Genomic DNA, 25,805 nt, shown 5'->3' on the forward strand with positions numbered 1-25,805 from the left:
TGCCCCCCTCATACAATCTCTTCTCCCTCCTGCTGTCTGGGAAAAGGCTCCGAAGCATTCGGGCTCTCACGAACAGACTATATAACAGTTTCTTCCCCCAAGCTATCAGACTCCTCAATACCCGAAGCCTGGACTGATACCTTGCCCTACTGTCCTGTTTATTATTTATTGTAATGCCTACACTGTTTTTGTGCACTTTATGCAGTCCGGTGTAGGTCTGTAGTCTAATATAGCTTTCTTTGTGTTTTTTTGTTACTACGTAGTTCAGTCTAGTTTTTTGTACTGTCATGTAAACCATGGTCCTGAAAAATGTTGTCTCATTTTTACTATGCACTGTACCAGCAGTTATGGTCGAAATGACAATAAAAGTTGACTTGACTTGACTTGAATTGATAGGTGGGACTTGTTTTACCTGGATCCAAGGAAGTTGATAGAAATATATAAGATTATGAGAGGCATAGATAGGGTAGATAGTCAAAATCATTTAGCATGATCAAAAATTAGGGGGCATAGTTTTAAAGTGAGAGGTAGGAGTTTTAAAGGGGATCTGAGGGAAAGGTTCTGTTTTTTTTTTACAGAGGCAGTGGTTGATATTTGCAACAGACTGCCAGAGAAGATGGTGAGATCAAATATGATTACTATGGTTAAGACACTTTTAGGCTGGTACTTCACTAGGCAAGGCACTGAAGGATATAGTCTTAATGAGGGCAGCTGGGATTGGTGCATATTAACAAAACAGTCAGCATGTTTCTCCTTGGAGCGATGGAGGATGAGAGGTGACCTGATAGAGGTGTATAAGATGATGAGAGGCATTGATCGTATGGAAAGTCAGAGGCGTTTTCCCAGGGCTGAAATGGCTAGCATGAGAGGGCACAGTTTTAAGGTGCTTGGAAGAAGGTACAGAAGAAATGTCAGGGGTAAGTTTTTTACGCAGAGAGTTGTGAGAGGGTGGAATGGGCTGCCGGTGACAGTGGTGGAGGCAGATACAATAGGGTCTTTTAGGGAGGCTCCTGGATAGATACATGAAGCTTCGAAAAATAGACGGCTATGGGTAACCCTAGGTAATTTCTAAAGTAAGTACATGTTTGACACAGCATTGTGGGCTGAAGGGCCTGTATTATGCTGTAGGTTTCCTATATTTTGCAACTCTAAAACATAAAACTAATTGAAAGGAAAACAAGGGAGCCGAGAGATAATGTGTCCAGCCCTGCGGAAAGGTCTTGGCTCGAAACATTGACTGTTTACTTTTTTTTCCCATAGATACTCCCTGGCCTGCTGCATTTCTTGGCATTTTGTGCGTGTTGCTTGGATTTCCAGCATCGGCAGATTTTCTCGTTTGTGAGAGGTAATGTGTGTCGTTTTTACTTCAATGAGTTGTGTACGTATACAATGACATGGCAGTGTAATGATGTATGCCATTCAGGTAATCCATAATGAATTATTTAAACAAAGAATGCTTAATCAAACAATATATTTACAATATTACTCAAATATTATTGAAATATTAAATACAAAACACTCCTACCTACCACACACACACACACACACACACACACACACACACACACACACACACACACACACACACACACACACACACACACACACACACACACACACACACACACACACACACACACACACACACACACAATACAACTACCATGTAGACATCCATAGCATAGTAAATGTTAACGTCCCCATTCAGGCCAAAAGATTTAATTGCTGTGGAGGACTTCTTACTCTTGTGGGATAAAGCCTTTCCTGACAAGGGTGGTGGAGGGGGGTGGGTCACTCTGCTTGGCAGGGGAGACTTGGGTCTGTGAGACAATCTTAGGCTCCATGGTAGTTGTAGGAGTTGACTCTGAAACTGCAGGAAGTGGTTCTGACAGGTCTGGAGTTGACGCTGGACTTGTTTCTTCTGGACATGGTGGCATCCTGACCAGTGTATAGCAAGCTTCATTAGATGATGTGGATGCTCATGGCTGAGTACGGTGTCTGACGTCACCATTTCCTTTACTTTTGGAAAGCCACCTCACATTGCTTTGTCCATTGTAATTTCTTCCTGATCTGTAGTAATGAATTGGTAGGAACCTGTTACAGTAATTGACAAATTCTAGAAAGGACCGCAACCGTAACACGTCCTTTGTGGAGTCCGTCACCATGTGAATGTTCTCAGCACACTTGTGTAATCCTTATGCATCAATGGTGTGACCATAGTAAGTGCTGCTAGAATTAGAGAATTCACATTTGTTGCATCATGCTCCAAGACCATAATCTTCTAATCGTTTTAACACTGTTTTGAGATTTTGGAGGTGTTTTGTCATCCATAGTGATGTCATCCAGGTGACACTGGGCAACTTTGCAGCACCTAGTCCATAGCTTTTTGGCAGAGTACAGGTGCAGATGCTTCTCCAAAAATAAGCCTATTATAGCGATAAAGCCCTTTGTGAGGGGTTATGGTGAGAAACACTTCAGATTCTTCTTCCATCTCCATCTGTAGGTGGGTCTCAGCTAAGTTCACTTTGCTGAAGTGTTTTCCCTCCAGAAAAGCTTGCAAAGATATCCTGGGCAGGGGGTATTGATCTACTTTCAGTACTGGGTTGATGGTGACCTTAAAATCACGACAGATCCTGACAGATCCATTCTTCTTGGCTACTGGGACCACTGGCATTGCCCATGGGCTCCATTCAACCTTGGAACGAATTCCTTCAGTTTCTATGTAATCTAGCTCACTTGCTACTTTATCACGGATGATATAAGGAACCGGACAGGCTTTGCAGAATTTGGGTGTGGCATTTTAGTTTAACACTATTTCATCCTTGATATGTTTGAGTTTTCCAATGCCATCCTTGAACATTGCTGTGCCATCATCCAGTACCTTTCTTAATGTGCTTTCAGTTGACCATTATAGGGATGTGGCATGCAAATAATGGATGGATCTCAAATTAAGTTGCAGTTGTCTCAGCCAATCACAGTCTCAGAATGCTGGCCCTCTTGTATTCACTACATCATGCCCAAAGTGACTTGTTGGTTGTTGTAGTTCACTGTTACAAATGTCATTCCCACAGGAGTTCTTTTTTTCTGGTAGAAGTTCTTAGTTGGATATCTCTAGACTTCAGTTCAGTATTTTTGAAACGCCATTCAAACTCATTTTGTGGAATGACTGAGCAGCCAAACCAGTATCCAATTCCATTTTAATTAATTTGTTGTTCACCACTGACGTAAGCCATATTGCTGGTCTCCTGGTAGTTTTCACATTGTAATTCTCAAGGCTACTCAATCCTGCAACAGTCTCATCATTATCAGAACTTTTCATCAACAGCATGCAGATGGTTCTCTTCTTGAAACTGCAACTTGACTTTCTTTCCTTTTCTCTTCACTGTGCAGCCCACTTATTTTTGTCTGCCTGACATGCTCTTTTTATGTGTCCTACCCTTTTGCATTTTCTGCAAGTTTTGCCTTTAAATTTGTATTTGTTTCGTCTACGTGAGTCCCTGCCACAACAGTAACACTATTTGTTTGGCCAGGCCGGTTTCTGTTTAGACGCTGCAATTTTGTTCATGCTCACTTTCATTCCTGTATGCAACTCAATTTTGTCTCTGTCTGCTGTTTCCATTGATACAGCTATTTCAACTGCTCTTTTAAGTGTAAGATGTGCTTCAGTTAGGAGCCATTTTTTAATGCTTTCTTGTAAGATTACACAAATTAAACTATCTCTCAGTACATCATTAAACCCATTACTGAACTGACAATGCTCAGACAATCTCTTCAATTCAGCCACATATGCTGAAATTAACTCCCTTCCTTTTGAAACCTCCGTGATGTGATAGATGTGATAGAGTAGGAGGGGCCAGAGGAGGAGGTGTTGCATTGCTTGTCTGAGAAAATCTTATGGCGGTGCTTTGGAAGGATAGATTAGAGAGCTCCTCTAGGGAGGCTATTTGGGTGGAATTGAGGAATGGGAAAGGTGTAGTAACACTGATAGGAGTGTATTATAGGACACCTAATGGGGAGCGTGAGTTGGAAGAGCAAATGTGTAAGGAGATAGCAGATATTTGTAGTAAACACAAGGTGGTGATTGTGGGAGATTTTAATTTTCCACACATAGATTGGGAAGCTCATTCTGTAAAAGGGCTGGATGGTTTAGAGTTTGTGAAATGTGTGCAGGATAGTTTTTTGCAACAATACATAGAAGTACCGACTAGAGATGGGGCAGTGTTGGATCTCCTGTTAGGGAATGCGATAGGTCAGCTGACAGATGTATGTGTTGGGGAGCACTTCGGGTCCAGTGATCACAATAGCATTAGCTTCAATATAATTATGGAGAAGGACAGGACTGGACCTAGAGTTGAGATTTTTGATTGGAGAAAGGCTAACTTTGAGGAGATGCGCAGGGATTTAGAGAGAATGGATTGGGTCAAGTTGTTTTATGGGAAGGATGTAATAGAGAAATGGAGGTCATTTAAGGGTGAAATTATGAGGGTACAGAATCTTTATGTTCCTGTTCGGTTGAAAGGAAAGGTTAAAGGTTTGAAAGCACCATGGTTTTCAAGGGATATTAGAAACTTGGTTCGAAAAAAGAGGGATGTCTACAATAGATATAGGCAGCATGGAGTAAAGGAATTGCTCAAGGAATATAAAGAATGTAAAAGGAAACTTAAGAAAGAGATTAGAAAAGCTAAAAGAAATTATGAGTTTGGTTTGGCAAATAAGGTGGAAGTAAATCCGAAAGGCTTCAACAGTTATATTAAAAGCAAGAGGATAGTGAGGGATAAAATTGGTCCCTTAGAGAATCAGTGTGGTCAGCTATGTGTGGAGCTGAGGGAGATGGGAGAGATTTTGAATGATTTCTTCTCTTCGGTATTCACTAAGGAGAAGGATATTGAATGGTGTAAGGTGTGGGAAACAAGTAAGGAAGTTATGGAACCCATGACAATTAAAGAGGTGGAAGTACTGGCGCTTTTAAGAAATTTAAAAGTGGATAAATCTCCGGGTCCTGACAGGATATTCCCCAGGACCTTGAGGGAAGTTTGTGTAGAGATAGCAGGAGCTCTGATGGAGATCTTTCAGATGTCATTAGAAACGGGGATTGTGCCGGAGGATTGGCGTATTGCTCATGTGGTTCCATTGTTTAAAAAGGGTTCGAGAAGTAAGCCTGGCAATTATAGACCTGTCCGTTTGACATCAGTGGTGGGTAAATTAATGGAAAGTATTCTTAGAGATAGTATTTATAATTATCTGGATAGACAGGATCTGATTAGGAGTAGCCAGCATGGATTTGTGTGTGGAAGGTCATGTTTGACAAACCTTATTGAATTTTTTGAAGTAGTTACGAGGAATGTTGACGAGGGTAAGGCAGTGGATGTAGTCTATATGGACTTCAGCAAGGCCTTTGACAAAGTTCCACATGGAAGGTTAGTTAAGAAGGTTCAGTCGTTAGGTATTAATGCTGGAGTAATAAAATGGATTCAACAGTGGCTAGATGGGAGATGCCAGAGAGTAGTGGTGGATAATTGTTTATCGGGATGGAGGCCGGTGACTAGCGGGGTGCCTCAGGGATCTGTTTTGGGCCCAATGTTGTTTGTAATATACATAAATGATCTGGATGATGGGGTGGTAAATTGGATTAGTAAGTATGCTGATGATACTAAAGTAGGAGGTGTTGTGGATAATGAGGTGGGTTTTCAAAGCTTGCAGGGAGATTTATGCCGGTTAGAAGAATGGGCTGAACGTTGGCAGATGGAGTTTAATGCTGAGAAGTGTGAGGTTCTACATTTTGGCAGGAATAATCCAAATAGAACATACAGGGTAAATGGTAGGGCATTGAGGAATGCAGTGGAACAGAGAGATCTAGGAATAACAGTGCATAGTTCCCTGAAGGTGGAGTCTCATGTAGATAGGGTGGTGAAGAAGGCTTTTGGAATGCTGGCCTTTATAAATCAGAGCATTGAGTACAGAAGTTGGGATGTAATGTTAAAATTGTACAAGGCATTGGTAAGGCCAAATTTGGAATATTGTGTACCGTTCTGGTCACCGAATTATAGGAAAGATATCAATAAATTAGAGAGTGTGCAGAGACGATTTACTAGGATGTTACCTGGGTTTCAGCACTTAAGTTACAGAGAAAGGTTGAACAAGTTAGGTCTCTATTCATTGGAGCGTAGAAGGTTGAGGGGGGATTTGATCGAGGTATTTATAATGTTGAGAGGGATAGATAGAGTTGACGTGAATAGGCTGTTTCCATTGAGAGTAGGGGAGATTCAAACGAGAGGACATGATTTGAGAGTTAGGGGGCAAAAGTTTAAGGGAAACACGAGGGGGTATTTCTTTACTCAGAGAGTGATAGCTGTGTGGAATGAGCTTCCTGTAGAAGTAGTAGAGGCCAGTTCAGTTGTGTCATTTAAGGTAAAATTGGATAGGTATATGGACAGGAAAGGAGTGGAGGGTTATGGGCTGAGTGCGGGTAGGTGGGACTAGGTGAGATTAAGAGTTCGGCACGGACTAGGAGGGCCGGAATGGCCTGTTTCCGTGCTGTGATTGTTATATGGTTATATAGTTATGAAACCTAAAATGTTCTGTAATCAACAATGGTTTTGGTTCCAAATGTTTCTGTGTGATATCAGCAAAGCTCATATTGGCTAGCTTGATTGGAGCAGTCAAACTTCTAAGCCAATGGTATGACTTTAAACCCATTTTATTCTCAATCTCAGTTCATGACTCTTATATGTTTTATGGCTTCAGAGAATGTTATAAGTCCTATTTGTATTGGCACGTTGTGGTGAAATGTCAAATGTGTCAGGGCAAATCGCACACAGAAGTCCTGAGACCCATTGAGCATGATGCCCCTGGAAATGTTCACTTGCCTAATGTAGTGAGGATTGTGTAGATTTTACACTCTATTTGCAGAAGATCCATTCTCTTCTTTCTTTTTTCTTTATCAATCGTTTTATTAGTTAAATAGAAGAGTACATATATAAATATAAGCAAGAGCAGAATTATCTCAAATATCTATATCAATAACAATTCATATAAAAGGTAAAATAAACATTATCAAGATCATACATAGTATTAATCTAATAGTACATAATAAAGAAAAAGATAATTGATTCTTCTCTTATCCATAAAAAGAAGAAAAAAGATGAAGAAACTTTCATAATTAAAATATACACAAAAAAACCCCAAAACAAAAAAAAAGCAAAAAAAAGAGAAAAAAACAGAACTGGGCAGCTCAAACTGTGAAAGCAAGAAAAAAAGAAAAACTTTCTGATCAAATCCAACACTTCGAGAAGGTCAAACATGAGGAAATCTGCAGATGCTGGAAATTCAAACAACAACACACACAAAATGCTGGCGGAACACAGCAGGCCAGGTAGCATCTATAGGGAGAAGCGCTGTCAACATTTCGGGCCAAGACCCTTCGTCCTGATGAAGGGTCTCATCCCGAAACGTTGACAGCGCTTCTCCCTATAGATGCTACCTGGCCTGCTGTGTTACGTCAACATTTTGTGTGTGTTGTTACTTCGAGAAGGTAACTGGAAGGGATCCATTCTCAAAGAAGCAAATTTCCCAGCCTTTTGGTTCTGGACAAGAAGTCTGAGCTTGAGGCTTCCAATGTCACTATAGTAATCCACAAAATTGAATTTCACTTGGTCTTTCCTGATTAACAGTAGGAATAAACAACCATTCAGGGAGGAAATGTCACTTCCTAACAGTTGTGGTTAATGCATTGTTCTAGCGTGGCTCTTTATAGTCTCTGTGCAAAGTTGCAAACCATGTAATGTAAGTGAAACTTTAATTTATTTGAAAGGATTATAAATCTTTATGCCAGCAGTTCAAAGATTCAAACAACATATAATACTGTGTTCCCATGAAGAGTCTTCTATATGGAGTGTTTACTCTGTTGTTCTTTCAGCAGAGACACACGAGAGTGCAGGTACTGGAATCTGGAGTGGAAAAAAATGCTGGAAGACTCAATGGGTCAGGCAGCATCTGTGATGGGAAAGGAATGATCAATGCTGATGAGTTTTGACACAGGGTCTTGAAAGAAACATCAACCATTCTTTTCCTCCAGTACTTCCTGTTTCTTTCCAATAATCAGGCCTTGTCAGTTGTGCCAGCAATAACTATTTTTATTTTGTCTTAAATGTTGCTGCTGCAGACTACAGGCACTACTTTGCAAAACATATTCAAATCTGTTGAGAATCATTAACCTAGGAATATTATATTTCACATTCAGACTCATGCAGTTATCCATTATAAGGAAGTAAAAGATTACCCTTACCTCATAGCCTGCAAGCCCAATTTCACCCTGAACACCCATACGACCAGGAGCACCCTAGTGAGAGGAAAGAAATACTTATCTGACAGCTGAATCCGGAAGCAAGAAATTATAGTGATATGTTTATTCGTTTTAAATAATTTTATTGTAAGTACATAACTTTCCCCCTTGCAGTGATTATTAGGACTCAATGTATTGGAATGTGTAAAGTTAAATAGAATTTCCGCACACAGATCTTATAGGTTGAGAATGAATTTTATTTCTTAGTATATGTCAGACCCATGTTATCTCACATTGCAAAGCTGAAGTAGGCCTTGAATGCAATATAAACAAATCAAAAACAGTCTACTGAATTTAATGTGGAAAAATGCACAGCCTCTGTCAATACCATTCTGAGTTAACATGTTCTGTGATTCTTTTTAACTTTGCATTCTTAGAACACCAAACACTCTACTTAATAACACAGTACAGACCCTTAGGCACAAATCATATTGTGCCAGCCTTTTAACCTACTTTAAGATCAATCTAACCCTTCCCTCCTATATAGCCCTCCATTTTTTTCTATCATCCGTGAGCCTAGCTAGAAGCTTCTTAAATGTCCTCAATGTATCTGCCTCTACCACCAGTCTGTGTAAAGAACTTACTTCTGACAAGCTCCTCCCCCCCCCCCCCGAAACTTTCTTGTTGGCTTCCTAGTGGTATATTTAGTTCAGAAAAAAAGTGATGTTTTTTAACAAAACTTTATACCAGAGATCCTCGTGTTCCTCGAGATCCCTTGGGCCCTTGGATTCCTATAGGTCCTTGCTCTCCTGGGGGTCCAGTTTCTCCCAGGTATCCCATGTGTCCTTTGCTGCCCTACACAACAACATATGAAAGGGTTAAAAGGTATCTCTTCACCGGCTAGTGATTCCAACATATTTTGGATAAGAAATATAGCAGTAGAGTCCAAGAAACAATTAAACTCTAAATTTACTAAATAACTTTAGAAGGAAATCCACTTGAGCATTTATAATCTGAAATGTAGTAACTGTAAGATGGAGGATGGAGAGTGGTTATTGGAAAGATATTAGGATAAAATAGTTGGATGGAATGCAATGCATTGTTAGAGGTGGATTCAAAGTTCATTTATTATCAAAGTATGTATACAGAATACAACTCTGAGATTCACCCCCCCTCCCCACCCTGCAGGCAACCACAAAACAAAGAAACAGCATACACAAAGTGCACTGCAGATGCTGTGGTCAAATCAAGACATACAAAAAAGCTGGATGAACTCAGCAGGTCGGGCAGCATCCGTTGAAAGGAGCAATCAACGGATGCTGCCCGACCTGCTGAGTTAATCCAGCTTTTTTGTACGTCTTGAAAGAAACAGCATGGAACCCATTTCTGGAAAAACATCAAACGTCCAATGCATGAAAAAAAGAACTGCGCAAACGGCAAAAAGTGTGCGAAGCAACACATAGGATATCAACATCAAACCAGGACTCCAGGACCATTCAGTTCAATGTGGTTCAGTACCACTAACCAACTGTATGCCGCAGAGCCAGTCTTCATCGAAGTGCTGCAGTCCTCACCAATTGCACTGATCAAACCATTCAGAAGCAGAGTTACCAAAATCCCGAAGCATACACCATGAACATCGAAGTCCCCCAAAGCCATTCCATGGCCACAACTCTTGGCGATCAATCCTTGCAATTTGGAATCCTGCACTTTCTGCCGATGGCAGCAAGCGAGTGGGAGGAGAAGACCGGTGAAACGTAGGCAGACAACACCGAACACCCGTGCGTCCGCTGCTTTCATCTTTGTCATCTTCAAACTTGCTTAGTGCCTCAGTTGACAAGGAGTAATGGAATCGATTATGGGTCCAGGCTTCCAGATCACCAGGCCACACACCCTGCTCCCAACCTGACTGGACTCCCTTAGAGACAGCAAAGCAGCAGATGCTGTTGATTTCCATAGATTGAATCACTTTACATTTTGTTGATAGGTCTTCCCCACGGTCACAGAGGAAATGATCCATTCATGTAAGTTCCATAATTTGATAAGACCATGGAAGTGCTACCTTCAATCAATACTGTCAAGCATTAGAGTCTTTTAAAAATACTTCAGAGATGAAATGGTATAACTCTTATATATTACCAGTGTATGAAAAAATGGTTGTTTTAAATGAATTTAACTTCTGGATGTTAGAACATTCTAGTTTGGCAAATAGAAATGAATGGCCTAATAATGAAAGAAAGTTAGATGGATACAATAATTGACAGGAAAAGGGACAAAGGATTGCCCAAGTACAAACATAATTGCAGAATGATGCTATTGGGATACAGGCGGTTAGATCTGGATGTAAAAGTTGGCAAACACTGAAAGCTTTTTGATACTACTAAACAAGACACAAGTGCAACCAACCTTTCTACCAGGTATTCCTCTAATCCCAGGTCTTCCTGGTTTTCCTTCAGGTCCCTAGATGACAATAACAACATCAGTTAAGTCAATATTCTGCACCCTGTCTGTACAGCAACCATTTATTTAGCTGGTGGTACAAAAATAAAAAGGACCAGATAAATCAGACAACAGCTTGAAGGAGAACAGAGTTATCATTACATGTTGACCTTTCAGTTAACTGGTGTTACATTGATCTGCGAAATCAGTTCTCAAAAACCGCTTGCTGACTGTGTTATAAGAAGAACAATTTTTTTGATTAGAACTGAATTCAGCCACTAACCTCACTTCCCTCCCACCCACCACTCCCTGGACTAAAGATATCTCATTTATTGTATGAAATTCCATCCAATATGATGGTCAGGAACTGGTGAGTGAAACTCAGCTGAACTCAGTGGGTTGAAAGCTAAAATGGATTCAAGGAAGCTACCTACTTCTAGATGAAGTATGCTTTCTGTAGTTCTAGATTTTGATTGGGTTGAGGATAAACTCATGACTTTGTAATGCATATATCTAAAACTTCAATATTGCAAAACTCTAGAATTTCTGATCACAAACAAGAGAAAATCTGCAGATACTGGAAATCCAGGCAACACACACAAAATGCTGGAGGAACTCAGCAGGCCAGGCAGCATCTATGGAAAAGAGTACACAGTGAACATTTCGGGACTCTTTTCTATAGCCTGGCCTGCTGAGTACCGAGATCCTCCAGCATTTTGCGTGTGTTGTCTAGAACTTCTGTGCAACTCTTAGATTTGATGAAATCCAAATATAATGCCTAAACAGACACCTTTCAATTTCAAAGAAATTTGACACTAACTTTATAACTTACTTGATGAAATAAATTGAAGGATTACTGTAATAAATCAAATCAGTTAAATAGTTTCAGATCTGTGTAGAACAGCATAAGCAGGTTAAGCAACATCAATTGTTTAGAAATCACTCTTGGAGGAAAGGAGAGATGTGCAGATTTCACATGCTGATTGAGAAAATTTTATATTAGGGAGACCCAAGGAGGATAAAAATTATTCTTTCTATAACTTTAACAAACATATCAAATCAACAGGAAGAGATCACTTGAATAATTTTATATTACGAGTTCATTCAAGTTTCTGCCATGGCACTGGACTATTTTCCCCTTATTTTGTCATAATTTCAGTGATTTATTTCCTCATTTTTTTCTTTAGAGTTGATTTTACGTGGAATCCAAAGAGACAAATTTCACTGCCAATGATTCAGCATGATCCTTCTTTAAGCATTTGCACACTTGGTAATTTTGCATTCCCAAAAGACCATTTCTACTTGTTAGAAAAGTGAAAAGCTGAAGGAAATTTTCTATAAAACATTTTGAGCAAAATGAATATTTCCTGGCCCTAGAGAGGTAGCCACACTAATGGTGATGACAACCCTGTAATATCAACCCTGTAATATCAGCATTGTTGTAACAGCTACCAGTTATTGTGTGAAGGGTTTTATATGTACAAAGTTTACTTAACTGCTCAGGGCAAGGTCTTAAAGCCCTCTTATAAACACCCATTATCTGTGACATCATTCATTTCAGTCTGCAAATGACCAAGACACAGCATTTATTGTAGTACCTCAATATGAATTTTCTGGAGGGCTGGGACATGGGTGGGAGAGAGATGGGAATAAATAAACTCAGACTGCTTTCCCACAACCTGAATATTTGGAGTAATTTACAGACATGAGATTTGGGGCCAGGAGCAGACTTTTTATTACAGATCTGATAAGCCCCAGGATAGAGTAAATAGAATTTAGGTCTGTACTGCAAATCTCCTTTGTGCACAATTAATATTTCATAGTTGTGTTGAATTTCAGGAAAATAAAACAGCAAGAAACACAAGTGAGTCAATCTCAATGATGCCCTCTGTCCTCTCCCATAAGACTCCCCTTTCTCCAGCACTTTACCTCTTTCACCAATTGACTTCCCAGCTCTTCACTTTACTCCTCCCCCTCTCCCGGTTTCACCTATCACCTACCACCTTGTACTTTTTCCTCTCCCCCCCCCCCAACCTTCTTACTCTGACTACTTGTCTTTTTTTTCTCCAGTCCTGAAGAAGAGTCTCAGCCTGAAGTGTTGACTGTTTACCCTCTTCCATTGACGCTACCTGGCCAGCTGAGTTCCTACAGCATTTTGTGTGTGTGGTTTAATAACGTTGTCTCAAACAGTAACAAAACTAAATGACTCACAATATATGATGTAGAATTTAACCATCAACAGATTCTAGTTATGAATAGAAGTCCAATTTAAGTACATCTTATACATATTTATATCTCGCCCTCTATTTATATCTTACAATGATGTGGAAAGAGCTATTCCTCTTTACACAGCCTAATGCCGGTTCCCAAGGGAGCAATTTCATCTGATGCATTCCCCCATTCCTTATTTTCATGCAACATTGCTACTCATTCTCCTTCACACATAAACACAAGAGAGCCTGCAGAGGCTGGAAATCTTGAGCAACACACACACACACACACACACACACCCCCACCCCAAGTCAGGCAGTATCTAAGGAGGGGAGTAAACAGTCAATGTCTCAGGCAGAGATCATCAGACTTGCTGAGCTCCTCCAGCTTTTTGGGCGTGTGTGTGTGTCGTGCCTTTGCACATGCTTGCCAATTCCTCTTTGATTCTTTTTTGCCATTAAAGATAAAAGAGCAGCTTTATCTGTCACAAATACAGAGAAACATACAGTGAAATGTGTCGGGAATGCGCTGGGAGCAGCCTGCAAAAATCACCATACTATCTGCACCAAAACAGCACACCCACAACTAATTAACCAAAGCCTGCTCGTCTTTGGAATGTGGGAGGAAACTGAAGCATGCAGAGGAAACCTATGTATGAACTCCTTACAGACAGAGGGGGGACTGAACCATGATCTTCCGGCTGGCGCTGTAAAGCATTACGGTAATCGCTGTGCTAACCTAGTCTGCTGGTAATTTACAGGGACATGGCTGGGATGTGGGAGGAAACCAGAACCTCCAGAGGAAATGGAATATGGTCACAGAAGGAATGCGCCAACGCTGCACTGAGGTCAGGATTAAACCCAGCTCCCCAGAGTTGTGAGACAGCTGCACTAAACACTTCACCTCAATGCCACCGCAAAGCTATGTCATGTTCAATGAGAATTCTGGGGTTGGCAAATGAGACGAGATCAGTTAATTCCCAAAAAACAGTTGCAGTGATATCTGAGCCAGATTTGAAAAGATTTAAATGTAATCTGGGGATACATATGCTTTCTGGCAGCAGCTTGTAAAAATGCTTTCTAGTTTTAAAAATATCCCTCCATTTTGCAATCACACATAAGACTTCAATAAAATTTAAATGAGTGGTTTAGGAAAAGATGACATCACTTTTATTTTATTGGTTATTCAGGAAACTAAACGTAAACAGATAACCTGACAAAAGACAACTTGACAAATCGCCTGATAATTCACCCTGTTACAGTTAACAAAAAGTTCTTAAAATATGAATTTATTGAACTTCATGATACGTCCATTCCAATTTCACAGACATCTTTATTCTATTAACCTGTAGCAAAGGGAGAAAGATCTACTCTTCCTACTTCACCATGGAGTCCATCAATGCAGCGTTACAAAAAGGCAATGTAACACGGGGAGGATAACTTGTAAGATTTCTGAATCTGGTGGCCACCTGAACATCAATAGAAGAAACATCACTGGAAGAAACTAAACATAAAGTTATTTGAGGCTAAAATGAGTCTTTGCTCTCTGAAAATTCAAAGCCAAGGTTTAAACATTAGACTTTAGGATGGACATGGATTTCACAAGGTCCCCCGTGAAAGGCTGGTCCAAAATATGAGCTGATGCATTTGTGGGGTTCTCATGATGCAAAGACGTGCATCATGAATGGTTAGATCTTAGGGAGTATTGAAGAACAGAGGGATCTTGCTATGAAACTCCACAGATCTTTGGCAATGCACGTTAGACAATATAGTTAGGAAAGCATAAGGGATACTGCCCTTCATTGGTCAGGGCACAGAATTCAGGAGTAGGAAGGTTATGGTTCAATGTTACAATTTAACTAATTTAGAGATACAGTACAGTAACAGGCCCTTCCAGCCCAACATCCCAATTATACCCATGTGACCAATTAACCTTCTAACCCTTCTGTCTTTGGTATGCGGGAGGAAACCAGAGCACCTAGAGGAAACACACACAGTCTCGGGAAGAACGTACAAACTGCTTCCAGACAGTGGCAGAAATGAACTCAGGTCGCTGGCAATGTAATAGTGTTATACTAACCGCTACACTAATGTGCCAACCCCTTTAGGCACTCTCAATTGGGGTACAGTACTGCATGCAGTTCTGGTCATCAAAGTAGAGGAAAGATGAAACAGTGGAGGTGAGTGTGCAAAGGAAATTCACAGGAAATTGCCCGGGATGAGGCAAGATTGGAGAAGCTAGGTCTTTTCTCCACCAAGCAAAGGAGGCTAATGGGTAATGTTACTTTTTTATTTATTGAGATATAGTGTGGAATAGCCCTTTCTGACCCTTCGGGCCAAGCCACCCACCAAACCCCTGACTTAACCCTAGCCTAATCATGTGACAATTTACAATGACCAATTAACGTACCAACCAGTACTTCTTTAGACTGTGGGAGAAACCCGAAACCCACATGGTGACGGGGCGAACATAAGAAATAGGAGCAGGAGTCGGCTGTCTGGCCAGTTGAGCCTGCTCCGCCATTCAATAAGAACATGGCTGATCTGGCTGATTTGGTTCTGAATGCTGTTGCTTGCTGTTGTTGTTTGCATGATTTGTGCTTTCTTTTCTCTCTCTACATGTTAGGCACTTGTCTTTTTAAAATTGGGTTCTTTAGGTTTCTTGTTTTGTGGCTGCTTGTAAGCAGACAAATCTCAAGGTTGTATAATTTATATAATTTATTATATAATCATCTCCACCTACCTGCCTTTCTCTGTAACCCTTAATTCCCCTACTATGCAAAAATCTATCCAACCTTGTCTTAAATACATTTACTGAGGTAACCTCCACTGCTTCATTAGGCAGAGAATTCCACAGATTCACCACTCTCTGGGAATAGTTCCTCCTCATTTCCATCCTAAATTTACTCCCCTGAATCTTGAGGCTGTGTCACCTAGTTCTAGAGAACTTCTTACTCCTTACAAACAGTGCGGTATGTGACTGAGGCAAGTAAAATGATGTGGTGTTTAAATAGGAAGACTGCATACCTCCATATCAGAGATAGAGAAAACCTGAGACTTGGGGAAGCGGGGTACAAGATTCATTAGGGATATTCTTCCCTCTGTCTGGTTTCCTTCTGAATATATCTTAGCCATTTTTCCCAAACTTTTCCGGTGGTAATGAGCTCAATATTCTAAACACAAAAATCACAGAGATGTCCGAGTCCCCAGATGGTTGTGACAAAAATTCTACAGTAAGCAGTTGTCAAAGACTTTACTGAATATGAATTTATGCCTGGAGGAATGCTTTGTGGTTCGTTCAATTTCATTTTTATTTTGTTCAAATGTAGCTCGCTAGACTATTTCAGAGGACAGTTAAAAAATGCTATGGATCTGGAGTGATGTACAGACCAGACTGGACAAAGTTTATTGAACTTGTTGGGTTTTTTTTATGCTCACTTGGTAATTTCATGGTCACCATTATTGAGAATAGACTTCAGCTACGGGACTTGAACCTATTTCCCTGGAAGACTTTCTGGCTGAAGGAGAAACTGACTGGCCGAGGGTTAGAATAGACCAAGCTGCTTTCACTAAGCCTAAAGGAGGTTTATCTACAACCCAATTAAACACAACAATAATTTCCTTTGTGTCCTCTTCATTTGGACTGCCAACTGATACTGTATAGAAATACTCAATGTTCAAAGTATGTATAAATTATACAACCTTGAGATTTGTCTGCTTACAAGCAGCCACAAAACAAGAAACCTAAAGAACCCAATTTTAAAAAGACCAGTACCTAACGTGTAGAGAGAAAAGAAAGCACAAATCATGCAAACAACAACAGCAAGCAACAGCATTCAGAACCAAATTGAGTCCGTAGACCCAGAGCCTGGAGCAGCTGGAATAGGCCCACAGCCTCTGTCTCAGTTCATCACACAGTGAGGCAAATCGCCGCGAAGCTTGCAAACATGAAGTGCATTGCAGCCGGAGCAGTCTCACAGCCTCAGCATTGCGGAGAGAGGAGTAAACGTTGTGGAAGAGCGAGTGGAATCAGCCTGATCCTCGCCACTGGCCCCAACACCCTGCCTGATTGGTCTATCTGGTCCGGTGTTTAAATTGATCAAACACCAGGCTGTGCCCCACATTAAGATCCGGGCCCAGCTGCAGTGAAACACTCTGGGCCCAGACCTCGCCTCCCAGCCCGTACTCAACCTTTCTAAATCAGCTCATCACTTAGATTGATCCAACCTCACTCCTGCTTTAGGTGGACAGGCTCTGAAATGTCTCTCTGATTCAATCATTCCAACTCCATCGCTGACTCCAGCCCCATCTTGACCTCGCTTCTCCTCGAACATGCCACACTCCAATTTGGCACGCACCCTCATGGCTCGACACTTGAGTCAACATTGCCTTCACTCAGTTCCTCATTGTTTGCAGTGATAGTTTACTACAAATTACCACATTAAAAGTGTTGTTAATAAAGTATTTAGTCACATTTCTTGCCTTATAAGCCACCAGTAAGCTGTCATCCAACTTCAGGAGCGCCATCTTAAACTGCAAGTCTCTGCCTGTTATTGTCTGAAAATAGTTAATATGAATCCAGAAAATTCACATCAAAAGTTCTGTGGGTGTACCCACACCAAACAGACAGTAGCAGTTCAAGAAGACAGCTCATTATAGTCTCCTCAAAGACAATAAATCACTGAGTCAGCCTGCAACATCCACACCCCTTGAACGAATAATAAAACAAAGAAATAATTATGTTTATTATGTCAATTTAAATATTTCCAACTGGATGTTGTTTGGCTCACAAGGAATTCCATAGAGCAAGACTATCGGTGAAGATTACTGAGAATGTTATTGTGAACAGTTGAACCCTTTATTGAAACAGTATTCACTCATTTACATATTTAAGGTGAGGGAGCATGAAGAATCCATTGAAATACAACTACAGACTCATTATCACAGGTTTGCTGGTGCAGTTTGAAATAAGCCTCATTAATTAAACAGCCTGAGCGGTCATTGAGATGAGGATGCAGTATTGCTGGCTGTTGCCTTTGGCTGCTTGGCCTTTTGACATTCTAAGTAGACTAAGTTTTGATTGCTACTGAAGCGTTAGAGATGGCCAGTCATTGCACAGTTACACACTGATAGATCAGGGAGAGATGTAATCTCAGCTTTAGTAGAAGGAAGGTGGATATCATAAAAGGTGATCCCATTGGAGATCACAATGGTCGGCTGTATGTGTGTCGGTAATACTGTCCACCATTTTTGTGTCTGTCTGCAAGGTAGAAAAGGATAGACACTAACATTGAGGAGGAAAAATGTTTCAGAAGTGAAAAACTTTGAAAACAAACAGAACATGCTCTGACTATGATTTTCCAATCTCCTTTAGCTTAGGGATGTTGCCAGGGAATTTGAAGATGGCAAATCTCCAGGGAAGTAACTATCTTCCATAGTTTTTGAGTTACAATCATAAACACTTTTCATGTTCTACCACTCCAATAAAATATTGCCAACGTTGGATCTAAAACATTAACTCTATTGCTCTCTCAAGAAGTGCAGCTTGACTGGTTGAGTCTATAGGACTTCCTTTTTTAATTCAGTAAATTCAGTACAAATTTTAAAAACGTAGTTTTTTTCTTCTGGAAATGTTACAAATCCTTTCCATCACATTCTACAATCTGTAAAAAAAAACAATAAAAAGACTTACAGGATATTCAGATGTACGAATTTTATCTTTTCCCTTTTGAAGAAAAGAACCCGAGAGGATTTCAAAGAGAAATTTTGACACAGGGTATTTCCACTTGAAGGTGGGGCAACTTCAAGAGGAAGATCTCTGGAGGCTGTTAAAATAATCATCAAGAAATCAAGTAATCCATCTTCATCAATAGCAGTGATGGGACTGAAAAACTTACTCTCAGGTGGTGAGCAAATGTAATCAAACAGGTGTACTTAAGGGAAGGCAGATAAGCTGTTGAGGGTCCGAAATTTGCAATAAAGCTGCAATGGCACACACACATTGGGATGGCCCAGAGGGAGTAGCATGGTCTGTTTCTGTGCTTTATATCTGATAAAATTTTATGTAAAATTACATTCCAGTTCTATCAAAACCAACGTTTTTTTATGCATTTCATTGACCGAATGTCGGTGGTTTTCTTCAAACTGAGGAAAGTGACTTTAGGGAGATGATATGCTATTTATCTCACTGACTAGAGTTGACATCAAACAATCCTAAACTGATGTTGATATAGTTCTGCACTAACCCAAAAGATTTGCCTCAGTCTTATTCTGTAAACATAATAATTTCCTGTTTCCAAAACCAGATATTCTTTGGCTTCTTTGAATGAGAAAGCAGATTTTGTTTGAACTGCAATTTCATGAGGAGCTGTTTTGTGCTGTGGACATTCTATTTTCAGGAACAGGACTGTGGCTGTGGATCCTTTCAAGATGAAGGAGACTTTATCTCATTAGTTTGGCTGAATTCATCCTTGAGGAGAAAGGCCAACATCCAAACTGCAGAAGCATAAAGTCTCTATGCATTTCAGAGATTTACTACAGAATGCCGTTTGGAAACTTCAATTTAGCAGAAGCTAGCCAAAACCTTACGCAGTGAAAAGTGTTAAAAATCTTCCAAGAATTTGGCCATTGGATTCACAGCAACAATGAATTTTCAGAGATTAGTTTTGAGATGTGTAATCTGAACAAATATTGGGGGCTGTCTAGACTGCAAGAATACAGTTTGGTCAAGAGCGCCAATTATCACCAGTATACACAGAATGTAAAATTTCAACCTAGTTCTGAAGCACCAGTGCATGAACCTGTTTATCTAATTTGTATTAACCATACAGATTAATGCACTGTCCATGAATACAGAACAGATATGTACTTATGCCTCGAGATTAAGAACATCAGAATCAGAAGCACAAGAAAATAGGAGCAGAAGAGCCTGGGCCTTCCCCCACTGCTGTTCATGGTGATTTTTTTAAAATTAAATTTTTATTAAATTTTCAATTGATTACATGGAAAGAGTAGAATAATAACAGCCCTCCCCCTCCCCCATAACATATCCCTGTTGAAAATAAAGAAAAAAAAGAAAGAAGAAAGAAAGACTGCCTGGATATCAGAAGATCAGCACATGCTCCATGGAGTTCAAAATAACTTTAATATATGTATTCATGGTGATTTTTGACGGCTTCCACTCCCCCTTCTCTACCAGTTCATCATAACCCTCAAGTCCTCAATCATTCAATTACTTATCTATCTTCACCATAAAGTCACCATTTGGCTCTCTGCTCCTGCTCTATCGTTCAATATGTGGTTGATCTATCACCATGGTGCCATTTTCCCACCTTAACTTCACTCCATTAATATCTAAAATCCATTGATTCCTGTCTTGAACACACTGAGTGACTGAGCCCCTACAGTTTTCCTGGATAGCGAATTCCAAAGATTCCCTCTACCCTCTGGGTGAAGAAATTTCAATTTCACTTCTTTGCTGAATGTTCAATCAGACCTCAACATGACCTTCCAGCTGAGGTCTCACAGGGGTTCTTAGCAACTGGAGCAGAATGCAACTACTCTAGTAATCAAATCCTTTGAAATAAAAGCCAATGTAAGAGTTGCTTGCAGTGTCTGCAATTTAACCTTCAGTGACTTATTTACAAAGATTCCCAGGTCCTTATGAAGACCAATATCGTTCAATCTCTCTCTGCTTACAAAATACACTACCTTTATATTTTTCCATAAAACTGACCTTCTGTTTTCCCACATATTGCGTCTGCTGTATTCTTACCATCATGGGATCTTCAGGGTCTCTCCTGGAGCCACTCTGCACCTTCCACATGCCCACTCTATACCTTCCACATGCCCACTCTGCACCTTCCACATGCCCATTCTGCCACTTGACTTTGCAGTAAGCATGCTTATTCCCCTCATCTAAATCGCTGATATAAATTGTAAGCATCTGGGAAGCCGGCTCACGAATCACAGCTTCCTAATCAGATTAAAAACCATTATTTATACAGTACTCTCTGCTTTCTGTCTGCTAATTAATTCTGAAGCCATATTGATATATTATTCCCAAAGCAATAAATTCTGATTTTATTTAATCTTGAGTGCCACTTAGTAAAGGCTTTCTTGCCCATATAAACTAGCTTGTAATTATGATTTTAAAATACACTAACAGATTTGCCAAACTTAATTTCCCTTTCATAAATCCATATTAATTCTACCCAATGTTATTACTATTACTACTTTCTTTAGGTATATTTTAGAATTATTCTGATGATAGGCTTATTTCTCAATGTTGTAGATCTCTGTTTTATATCCCTTTTAAAATAGAGTTCTGCAATCTCTGGACGCCATCCCAGAATCTATGGAATATTGGAAAATACCAGCTGGTGTAGATAGATAGATAGATAGATAGATACTTTATTCATCCCCATGGGGAAATTCAACTTTTTTTCCAATGTCCCATACACTTGTTGTAGCAAAACTACTTACATACAATACTTAACTCAGTAAAAAAAAAATATCTTCCTAACAAGTTTTCACTAATGCACTTTTTTTTAGCTCCTTTACTGGAGTTAATTTTTTTCAGTCCATCAAGTCCTGCTGAAGGGTCTCGGCCCGAAACGTCGATTGTACTCTTACTGCCTGGCCTTCTGAGTTCCTCCAGCATCTTGTGTGTGTTGCCCAGATTTAGTGCTCTGACTTCAGATTGAATGCTACGATAATGTTTGCACAGTCTCTGGACATTACAGTAGAATGGGTGCATATGTTGTGCTATGAAGATCTGGTTATTAAAGACCTGGAAGAGTCACTAGGAGATTTCCTACTCTTCACCGTCTACAGGGCGGAGAGATTGCCAAATCCCAGACTGATTTATGCAAACTCAGGCCAACGTGAACTTGCATTAAAAGCTAACTCATTCCAGATTTCATTGGCCTAGGTCCCAACTTCTGAAAATTAATGGGGACAGCTAATCTTATGGTCCAACCTGACTGAACAAAATCAATAGCAAAAGTCCCCAAAAAAGGGAAATTTAAATGAGTCTTTTCAGTAGGAGCCTATTTAACTCATTCTTGTCCTTTCAGCCAAATCTTTATAGTCCCTTATTAATTTCACTTACTGAGAAGCAATGAATGCACGAGCTCTCAAACTGTAGTCATAGCTAAGTATGAGGCGTTTTTATTGCACAATGAATTGGCCAAAGCATTTTCAGTGTAGACTGTGGACAACTGTAATAAAATATGAAGCACTCAGCAGATCAACTATCATTTGTGGAGAAACAGCATAGCATCTGCAGACTTTCTTGTGATTATTAATATTTCAGGTTTAATGACCTTTCATCCGAACTGGAAAATATATTAGAGAGTTTACATAAATCACTCCAGAATTTGGCAAACTCTTCTCCTTGTGGTTGGTAAATAGAGTAGGAAATCCCCCAATGGCTTATCCAGGTCACTTTAATAAACAGACCCTTACACCACAACAGAAGCAAAGAGGGTGCAGTCCTTTCATATACTCACATAAGATGTATTCCACTCTCTGCTTTATGGTGCTGGTACCACATGGAAGCAGGAGAATGCGCTGGAGCTTCACAACAGAATGTAAGAAGAGGATAGGCAAAAAGGTCCTGGCGCAGGCAAACATGAAGCAGGCACAAGAATTTTTAGAAGCGTTGGTCTCTTCTGATAACTCCATAAATAAACTCATCAAAATTGACGCTATCAATAAACCTCTAAGAAATGCAAGCCAATAGGATTCAAAGGCCAGTTGAAGGGGTAGCCAATCAGGACCAAGAATGCAAATTGGAGACTATATAAGCGCAAGCACTCCCAGAGGGAAACACCAACAACGGTGCACTGAGGATGTCATCCTCGACTGCTGATGAAACGTCTGTAAGCAAATTGCCAAGCTCGGCGAACACAGCAACATTAAACCACTACTTTTATTTTGTTTTTTTAATCACCTCCTTTTGCCACTTCATTTCTGCACTTGTTATTTTTTGCCCTGCATCCTTTTCTGTGTTGTCCTGTACTCACTTAAAATTACTAATGCTTTTCTATTTCCATTCATTTTTCACCTGAGCTGGTAGTTTGTTTCTCAGTCTACTGATGCTGTTTTACCAGGAGAACACTTCCACCATTCTATCTATACAGGCAATCCCCGGGTCACAAACGAGTTCCGTTCCTGAGTCCGTCTTTAAGTTGGATTTGTATGTAAATCAGAACAAGTACATCTGGTATTATTTAGCGTCAGTTAGTCAAAAACGTTTGTCTTAGTATATAATATATATTTTACCTTTCTATGCATAAAAAACACTTAAGAAACGTATGTATTCCAATAATTAAATTACTGCGTTGCTTAGTAATAATTGTAGCTTTCATCGGGGCAGGGGCTTTCACATGCTCCATTATTCTCACTTTATCTTTTAATATTGTTCCGATTGTTGACTGACTGTAGCCTAACCCTTTTCCAATGACTGATGGTGTTCACCTCTTTCAAAACGCTTTAGTATTTCCACTTTATTTTCAATCACAATCGCTTTCCATCAACGGAACAGAAACACTGTGGGCGGTGGGTCCCGAGCTCCGCCGGGTCCTAAGTACCGCTGCACTGAATTCCCCGGGTCCTAAAATCCACCGCACTGAGACAGGTTAATTGGGACAAGTGGGGGCTGTGCTGTGTTTGGGTATTTGATCCTCCACAATATTCCGCATGGGAATTTAAACTGGAGGTAGCAGTGTTTTTTTATGAGGTCGAGTTGCGAGCTCAACATCAGCCAGGCACGGATGGTACGGGAGTCACTGGATCGACATCAACCAGGCACGGAAGTGGTCTGTCACTGGATCGAACTCGGGGACCTCCATTCTCAAGCCCGGCGCTGATCTCACTGCACCACCAGCCAACCAGAATGGTGGGGGGGGGGGGGGGGGGTGGTGGTCAGAGTGAATCTTGCTAAGAAAAATTTAAGCCAAATACAAAGTTACACACTCAACACAGTGTCAACAGCAATGACTTAAAATGGTGGACGGCGTTGCGATCCGACTTAAAATGGCGGACTGCATTCTCTTTCCTCGGTTCTAAGTACGAGTTGTCTGTAAGTCGGATGTTCATAACTCCGGGACTACCTGTACTGCGATGTTACTGATTTACAAACCCATGGGTAATCAGACGTTTCATTCTCATTTGTAACAGCAGTATTAAAATTTTAAACCACTCACTAAACACTCTGGCATTCTGAGAACCCTTCCATTTCTGAGAAATCCAATAATACCTCCAAATATATGCTCAGTGTTCTCTCCAGTCATACATATAATTTCCATAATGCCTGCTCTTCGGTCAGTGAGAGGTAATTACTTGTATATAGAAGAAAAGAGTTAATGAAATGAACTATGAAGATGATTTGCAAAACAAGATTAGATATAAAAGAAATTAAATTTATTTTCCATAAGAATAAAATTGATTTAGATAATAATTATAAAATTATGATGCATGCATTGCTTAGATTTTAGCATTTGTTTTGGTATATTAGAATGCTGCTCCTGGTTATATCAACCTGATTGGTTTGAGATACACTTCAGATGCGGATTGTACAGACTTAGAAAATATCCAAAAGCAATTCTGCTGAAGAAATAGAATGAGGCATTTCTGACATTTTTGCTCAATGAATGTCCTTATACCTGTACTCAAAACCATTTGTTGGTCTGATAAAAAGCTGATATTTTTAGAAATTTCAGAAATATCTTTAGAAATTATTTCAGCTCCAGAACCCAGTGGCTTGGCTCACTTTCCATGTCCATCTGGCACCTGTTTCTCTACCATTCTGACTGTACAGCCCTATAAAATGTCAGATTCAAATAACCTCCAGATGTTGGGTACCTGGTTCGTACATTTGCTGTTAAACAATTTCCTTAATCACCAAACATTATAAAGAATTATAATTTGGGATGATATACCCTTCATTTGTAGTTCATTGTAGTATTTAAAAATTAATCTCCAAAAAATATGTAATCCCCTCTTTTGAATAATTCACTCTTTCTAACAAAGACTCCATAGTATTTCTGAACAGTTTCACATGACACCTCAAAGCCATTAAAAACCGCAGATGAGGATGTCAGCAAGTCACTGCTTCCTTGTTCAACTCCTTTGAGAATATTAATTAAGAATATAGGCAACTGCCTAAGTGGAGCTTGTCATTAACCACTGCCATAAAATAAAGCATTAAAAGTGTTACTCAGCATGAAAAAGTAGAAACAATATTCATTAAAACATCAAACCTTGCCATTCTTTGGTAGAGTGGAAAGAAACCAGGTTAAAATGTCGTTTATTTAAAGATCATCAGCACTTTTCTATTGCAAACATTTTATGGTACTATTAAACGTAAACCAGCCTGTGTTTTCTATCTTAATTGTATTCTTATATTCCGTCTGGGTAGCCTCTAACCTGATGGCATGAATATCGATTTATCGAATTTCTAGTAATTGTCCCCCGACCCCTTCTCCATTCCTGTTTCCCTCTTTCACTTTATATCCTCACCTGCCCATCACCTCCTTCTGGTACTTCTCCTACTTCTGGTCTTCTGCCCTCTCCTATCAGATTCCCTCTCTTCCAGCCCCTTATATCTTTTACCAATCAACTTCCCAACTCTTTACTTCACCCCTCCCCCTTCCCAGTTTCACCAATCATCTACGACCTTGTACTTCTTCCTCCCCTCCCTCTACCTCCAACTCTGACTCTCCTTTTTCCTACCAGTCCTGATGAAGGGTCTCAGCCTGAAATATTGACTGTTTACTTTTTTCCATCAATGCTGCCTGGCCTGCTGAGTTTCTCCAGCATTTTGTGTGTGTTGCTTCTCCTAAGTGCAGTATGGTTTATGGTGCCATAAT

The 25,805-nt window shown here is 40.0% G+C and overlaps 1 protein-coding gene across 4 annotated transcripts in view; it reads right to left on the reverse strand.

Annotated features, from left to right (window-relative positions):
• Positions 1-25,805, reverse strand: part of col27a1b (collagen, type XXVII, alpha 1b) — a 591,175-nt gene that overhangs the window by 100,633 nt on the left and 464,737 nt on the right. For all 4 annotated transcript variants that reach the window (XM_073052881.1, XM_073052882.1, XM_073052884.1 and 1 more), the window contains exons 38-40: positions 10,688-10,741; positions 9,029-9,136; positions 8,285-8,338 (exon numbers count right to left, since the gene is read on the reverse strand). In XM_073052881.1, coding sequence (XP_072908982.1) covers positions 8,285-8,338; positions 9,029-9,136; positions 10,688-10,741 — 216 coding nt within the window. The remainder of the gene's footprint in view (positions 1-8,284; positions 8,339-9,028; positions 9,137-10,687; positions 10,742-25,805) is intronic.

The sequence above is a fragment of the Hemitrygon akajei genome, chromosome 7, assembly GCF_048418815.1.
Source record: "Hemitrygon akajei chromosome 7, sHemAka1.3, whole genome shotgun sequence".
Taxonomy (NCBI): Eukaryota; Metazoa; Chordata; class Chondrichthyes; order Myliobatiformes; family Dasyatidae; genus Hemitrygon; species Hemitrygon akajei.